The 7500-nt window shown below is 38.8% G+C and overlaps 2 protein-coding genes across 2 annotated transcripts in view; both read left to right on the plus strand.

Annotated features, from left to right (window-relative positions):
• The window catches only part of LOC144975777 (uncharacterized), a 34872-nt gene extending 33807 nt beyond the window's left edge, over window positions 1-1065 (plus strand). The window contains exons 13-14 of the mRNA XM_078919963.1: window positions 447-530; window positions 1042-1065. Of these exons, the coding sequence (XP_078776089.1) occupies window positions 447-530; window positions 1042-1065 (108 nt within the window). The remainder of the gene's footprint in view (window positions 1-446; window positions 531-1041) is intronic.
• Window positions 1066-1073: 8 nt separating this feature from the next.
• LOC144974513 (uncharacterized) overlaps window positions 1074-7500 on the plus strand; it is a 10472-nt gene continuing 4045 nt past the window's right edge. Inside the window, exons 1-6 of the mRNA XM_078917440.1 lie at window positions 1074-1099; window positions 2910-2993; window positions 3500-3560; window positions 4310-4398; window positions 5363-5615; window positions 7097-7166. Coding sequence (XP_078773566.1) covers window positions 2938-2993; window positions 3500-3560; window positions 4310-4398; window positions 5363-5615; window positions 7097-7166 — 529 coding nt within the window. The 5' untranslated portion in view covers window positions 1074-1099; window positions 2910-2937. The remainder of the gene's footprint in view (window positions 1100-2909; window positions 2994-3499; window positions 3561-4309; window positions 4399-5362; window positions 5616-7096; window positions 7167-7500) is intronic.

The raw sequence follows: 7500 nt of genomic DNA on the forward strand, positions 1-7500 counted from the left end.
GTAATACGAGTAGAAAACCCTCGATTTGTTTTGATTTTATTTTGCCGAGAATTATAGACTATTAGGAACAGACTCTCTTCTATTTTAATTATTATTCCACCCGTCTCCCTAAAGAGTAACACGTAATGATATCAGGTCTAAAATAATAATTTGTGACGTCAGATTATCAAACGTTAAATTTCACTGAAATTAGATTTTTGAAAAAAAAGTATCATTTAAATGTTTTTGAAAATGTCTTTTACTCAGAGATGACGGAATCGGAATCGATTGAGGGGTGGAATAAATATTTCTTACACTCTTGCGTTTTGGAATTTGAACTTTGTTCCCAACGCGTACTCGCAAGCTGGTGCAGCGGTTGGGAACACGTCCTGAATTCCAAAAGTGTAAGAGTGTAAGAATCATATAATATTGATTATTACTACTGTATTTTCTCTTTAATCTGCCAGGAGATCGCCATCATTCGGAACACATGCCGCCAGTCTACAGTCATCACCAAAAACTACACAGAGTTACTTTGTTTGCCTTCCGAGGTCAGTGCGTGCGAGCATTTCAAGAAACCTTCAACCCTCTCCTTACCACCTACATAAAAATCATCACATTTGTTACGACACAATATTATACATTTTTCTTTTTCAGATTTATTTTGTACATCACAAACTTTGAAGCATGATCTTTCTTTAATTAATAAGAACATAAAGTTGTTTTGTAGAGAGCTTGTTTGAGTTTAAAAAAATATATTTTGGAGAAAATACTGAAAATGGTCGGTAAGGTGAGAGTTAATTAAACATATACGCTATACAACGTGTTTTAGCTCAAATCCCTTCTTCGTAACAGCAAGCGTTTTAATCATAAAGTCTTTTAATTACGCAAAGATCTTGACCGTTTGGGTAATTAATCTAATTATGCTAAAAACGTGTACTGCGTTACGCTGGGTTATTCCATCTTTCCCCAATTCCCTAGGGATCATTGATTTCATATTTCATATTTACATTTGCAATGATTATTGGTGGGGGGATTTGTTGTTTTTGTGTTTTTTTCCAGATCTTCCAAATATTTGATGTGTAAGATTTAACGACCCAGATCAAGTTCATTTTATACAGTAAGTTACATGTATGTTGATTTGTGGGTAGGTGCGTAGCCATCGTTAACTTATAGACTTACGGCGTGGCCTTCGTAAACTCATGGCCTGACAATAACCGCCAAATGACGTCAAAAGACAAGTCTTTGGCCACAAAAGAAAACAAATCGTAAGTATATAGTAAATAGTAAATGATGAATTTATATAGCGCCTCAACATCCACGTTAATCATGCTCTGCGGCGCTTTACATAATAAAAATAAAAATGTTTAAAAACTACAAAATTAAAAATCACGACACTACATGATACACAATAAGCATGCATACAAAAAACAAAATCAAAGCATCATCTAGTTTATGAAAAATAAGCCTCGCGAACAACTCAGTCTTCAGACATTTCCTGAAAGATGATCAATTTTCACAGGACTTTGTCCGAGGACTAAGTGCGTTCCATAGGCGTGGAGCTATGAATGAAAAGGCGTTTTCACCGAAAGTGGAATTTGAGGGGGTAACTTTTAGAAGTTGGGACTGAGATGATCTTGAATTTCGAGTGGGTTCATATTTTTTAATCAGTTCCTGCAAATATTCAGGTGTATACAACAACATTATCCGCCACCCTGGTTTGGAAGTACTCGCCTTGACTGGAAAGATGAATGGAAAAAGAATAAGAGGAAGACAAAGAATAACTTATTTGAAAGGAATAAGAACTTGGACAGATAAAGCTGAGAAAGGTGGCGCTGCTTTAATAGAATTGGCAAGAGATAGATCGGCTTGGCGGAAGATGACCTCCGACGTCTGCTTCAGATATGGAACTACATGATGATGATACAACAACAGTTCAACCAATGGAATCACTTGTGTCCCTGAGCTCTACTAATGACAACTCAATATACGTTACATAAATCTAAAAAATCACGTCAAACTGTAAGTCCTGAACGGATCTAGTGTCAGTTTATATTATATGTTAAAGATGGCTACAGTTGGTGTGTGTGTGTGTGTGTGTGTGTGTGTGTGAGTTAAGAAGGGGAAAGGTTCGGTACGTGGGTGTTTGTTTATTATAAAATTAATATATAATATATTATGTTATACATGTGTGTGTGTATGTGTGCATGTGACTGTAATATATGTGTATATATGTGTGTGTGTGTTTGTGTGTGTGTTTGTGTGTGTGCGTGAAATGGTCGTTTTAATTTGATGTTTTTTCGGGTTGAACTTGTCAAGATTATTGATGATCTGATAAATCATCATCATCATCATCATCATCATCATCATCATCATCATCATCATCATCATCATCATCATCAACATCATTGCCACCACCACCACCAACACCACCACCACCACCACCAACATCACCACCACCAACACCACCACCATCACCATCACCAACACCACCACCCCATCACGAACATCATCACCACCACCACCACCACCAACGCCACCACCACCACCAACATCACCACCACCAACACCACCACCATCACCATCACCAACACACCACCCACCGATCATCATCATCACCACACACCACACCACCACCACCACCATCACCCCACAACCACCAACACCACCACACCTCCACCACCCCACCTCACCATCACAACACCCCCCCCCCACCACCCACTCACCACCACACACCACCACCACCACCTCACACTAACACACCACCACCCCTACCACCACACCACCCACACCACATCCCCCACCATCACCATCACCAACATCACCACCCCACCACCACCACGATCATCACCACCACCACCACCACAACCATCATCACCATCCACATCCAACACCATCCCACTATCCTGACCACATCTTATCCAATCCAGATCCTTGTCTTTCCTTCGTGGATGGCCCATGGAACTCATCCTGAATGTCACAGACCAGCAAAACCTTTCGTTTGGATACTTCAAGTATGGATTCTCACTCTATTCAAATCTTATGGTCTATGGCTTAGGACATTGAAGATGTCGAAGAGAAGGAGGTGGAGGAGGAGGGGGAGGAAGGAGAAGAAGAAGAAGAAGAAGAAGAAGAAGAAGAAGAAGAAGAAGAAGAAGAAGAAGAAGAAGAAGAAGAAGAAGAAGAAGAAGAAGAGAAAAGAAGAAGAAGAAGAAAGAGAGAAGAAAGAAGAAGAAGAAGGAAGAGAAGAAGAAGAAGAAGAAGAAGAAGAAGAAGAAGAGAAGAAGAAGAAGAAGAAGGAGGAGGAGGAGGAGGAGGAGGAGAAGGAGGAGGAGGAGAAGAAGAAGAAGAAGAAGAAGAAGAAGAAGAAGAAGAAGAAGAAGAAGAAGAAGAAGACATATTGATCAATTAGGATGGCAACAAACTTTCCAAAAAACTTTCAAACCTGAGACTTTAGTTTAAAGTGTTTTGGCAAGTGGATACCCTCTTAATTAACCAATTTCAAATTTTATTTTCACAGGCGAGGTTCTATACTGGCTCGAGACAGCAACTATTCCGACTGGCTTATTATTGTGAAATCTGTGAGTTACGATCACCTTCATCATCATCATCATCATCATCATCATCATCATCATCATCATCATCATCATCATCATCATCATCATCATCATCATAATTATCATCATCATCATCATCATCATCATCATCATCATCATCATCATCATCATCATCATCATCATCATCATCATCATCATCATCATAATTATCATCTTCATCATCAGTGGGGAAGCGTGGCTCAGCGGAACGGTCTTTGCTTCGTACCAAAAAGGTACCGAGGTCGATCACCCACCGCTGCGCTGTGTGCCCTTGGGCAAGTCACCTCGCCCTAGCTCAATTTGCGGTGCTGCACTGCGGTTGACGCCTGGGTTATTCCAGTCTTCCATTGGAATAGACCCTGGAGACAAATTTCCCCTATGGGATGAATAAAGGGAATTTATTTTATTTATTTATTTATTTATTTATTTATTTATTTATTTATTTGTCATCATCATCATCATCATCATCATCATCATCATCATCATCATCAACAACAACAACAAGAACAATAGCCCCGCCAACTTTAAAACCACCAACATTTCCACGACTAAAAACAATAATAATAAAAAGAACAACAACAACAACAACAACATAAAAACCACAACAACAACAACAATGACGACGACGACGACAGCAACAACAACAACAACAACAACAATGACGACGACAACGACGACGACGACAACAACACCAACATGACCACCAATCATATCCTGTGTCTACCATACCCCAGGGATCCCTGACTGTGCTGAAGAAATTGGTCAAAGCCAAACCAACGGCCTCCAAAAAGACTGGCCTGTTACACTCAGAGACAGAGGACAGGTAGGAAATTGGATCTGATGTCACGCCGCCCGGCAACGGCGGCCATCTTGGTTATAAACAAAGAAAATCATTACTTTTTATTCTTCACACTGGCTAGAACTTTTCATATGCCTTGTGATCAGAATGTGTAAAAGTAAAAAATGATCATATTTATGTTTTATTTCCCCTCTGGATACGCTTTTATGCTCATCATCATCATCATCAATGCCTTTTTCACCCTGGGTCAGGGTATAGGCCACAAACAAACAGTTTCCATCCTTCTCTATCCTGAGCCAACTTTTTTATCTCATTCCAGGTCTTACCACTTCTCTGTATATCCGCTTCTTTAATTCTTCTCCATGTTCCTCGTGGCCTTCCCTTGATCTTCTGCCCTGAGGGTTCCAGTCCAATACTTTCTTTGTTATAGTTGAGTCATTCTTTCTAAGCGTGTGTCCAATCCACCTCCATCGTCTTCTTTCCCATCCTCTCAGTGACTTCTGGGCAAACTTGCTTAGAATTATTCCTACTCCCTGTGTATGAATCCCGTCCCCTCTCCCTGAATATAAAATCTTCTCCCCAGACTTGAGGTGTTTCTGTCCGGATGCGTCATAAGGAAGGAAGTGACGTTACGAGTGTTGAAGAGTATTGATATGCTATAATTTAGTCTGATTTTTGCCCCCCCCCCCCCCCCCCCCCCCCCCCCCCCCCCTCTCTCTCTCTCTCTCTCTCTCTCTCTCTCTCTCTCTCTCTCTCTCTCTCTCTCTCTCTCTCTCTCTCTCTCATTTGCTAAAAATGTCAATTCCTCCTCCCCTCTCCTCATTTTCATTCTCCATCTCCTTATCTACCCCCCTCCTCATCCTTCTTCTTCTTCTTCTTCTTTTCTTCTTCTTCTTCTTCTTCTTCTTCTTCTTCTTCTTCTTCTTCTTCTTCTTCTTACGTAACCATGAGAATACTGAGTCGTCTTTTTTTTAAATATTACCAACAGCATCTTGAGTTTCCTTGACAACGGTCGTGAGTACATACGATCTCTCGGATCAGACATTTTGATGACGCCATTTGCCACGAGCCCAACAATCGATGACGTAGAGGGCAGCGATGATGACGAGTTGTCCTCCGTGACCTTCGCCAACCGACCCCACACTTCTGCATGCAATCATCGACCGGTGACCCGGATGTCAAGCGGAGTGAGGTCATCTTTAGGCAAGATGAAGAGCACCAATAGTATACCAGATTTTAAGGTTAGTTAATTTTTTAAAAAATACTGAAAGCATTTTGGTAGAGCGCGAGATTCATAATTATGACTTAGATTAAATTAACCAGCAGATTTTTGACCAATCAAAACATGGAATTTGTGACACAACTTCACACGTGCTCGGACAAACATAGTTGGTTGTTTATAAACTATAACGTGAATGAAATCGACCAATCTCTGATCAAGGTCATTGTTTTCATACCGCTAAATGAGTAACTAGTTATCACACGATTTTCTCGATCATATTATAAACGTTTAAGTTTACACAGATTTCTGTGTTGGTCCCATTGATAAAATGGTAGAAAAGTGGTTATTTTTACTTAGACACATGCCATCGATAATAAAAACCTGTGTAAATCACTGCGTTTATCAATCTCTGTCATTGTCTACATTTTGACGACTGTCCGACAAAATATAAAAACCACAAAAAAAACAAACAAACAAACAAACAAAAAAAAAACAACAAAAAAAAAAAAACAAACAAACAAAAAAGAAAAAAAAACCTATGACCCTATTCATGGACAAAACCTTGTCTTTTATATTTCCTTCATTGAAAAACTTCCATCTTCAATCTTCAATGGCGTGTATTTACAAAAGACCTCACCGGCAAATGTTCAGTTACAGTACAGTCCAATTAAAACAGGGAACAGTCACAGACTACTTTGACGAGCGAATGCATTCAAAACTGTTTTGAACGTATCCAATCATTCAACGTTCGTTACCTTTCCGGTGGCTGGACATTCCAGTCATTCCAGTCATTTATTGTTCGTTGGAAAAGCTGTGTTTGTATAGATGGTATGCAGATGACGTCACTCAGGCCTTTGTTATTGTTTTTGCCATCCGCGTTTGTGAGTTGTTCTCACTAAACTGTATTATCCAGACTATAAAAGTTCATGGTTACACAGAGTTTGTGTGTTGGTCCGTTATACTTCCGGATGGCAATGTTGTGAACTCCTTGGCCAAGCGCATTCTATCTATATTATGTCTGTTCTTGTACAGGGTTGTTTGTATTGTGATGGATTGTATCTACGTGTAGCGTACCTATCTGACGTTCTTTTTATGAAGTTTGGGATGCTGATGGGTTTGTGTAAGGTAACAATACGGGATACCTTGCGCCGGTTTATCAATAGTTTGCATTCAAGTGACTGAAGTTTCTGCAAAATTATGTCGTATAAATACTTTTTCTCAATAAATTTATCATCTTTGGAAAGTTCAATGAAAGTTCTATCCATCGATACCAGATACTTGTACTTTAAAAAAAAAAAAAAACAAAAAAAAAAAAACGAATTAGTTATACGATAAGTATTGTCATTCATTTTCACCATCGGTGACCGTTGAGCGCTAATTTTCGTCACTATTGAGTAAAAGAATAGCAAAATCATAAAACGCTGTCCTTGCGTCACCTGCGTCTCACACCGACCTCCTGACCCCAGTGTGACCTTTGACATTTTATACTTTTTGCTCCAGGCAGACAACTTGCTGATGAGGCGACACAAGACCGAGTTACTGCTGCCCGCCAAGACTCCGATTTCCAGAAGTACGTGAAGAATATTGTGTTGTTCTTGTATTGTTATAATATGTACAATGTTGTTTATCCTTCCAGATTTTGTTATAATAATAATAAATAATAATGTGAAGTTGAATATAAGCTTCAATTTAATTACAAAAACAGATCTGTTTTTGTAATTAAATTGAAGCTTACATTCAACTTCACATTATTATTTATTTCTTCGAGCTTCGAGCAACGACATTTACACTTCATATAATAATGATGATGATGATGATGTTAATAATAATAATAATAATATAATAATAATAATAATAATAATAATAATAATAATAATAATAATAATATAATAATAATAATAATA

The sequence above is a fragment of the Berghia stephanieae genome, chromosome 6, assembly GCF_034508935.2.
Source record: "Berghia stephanieae isolate SIO BIC M18660-M18661 chromosome 6, UCSD_Bste_1.3, whole genome shotgun sequence".
Lineage (NCBI taxonomy): Eukaryota > Metazoa > Mollusca > Gastropoda > Nudibranchia > Aeolidiidae > Berghia > Berghia stephanieae.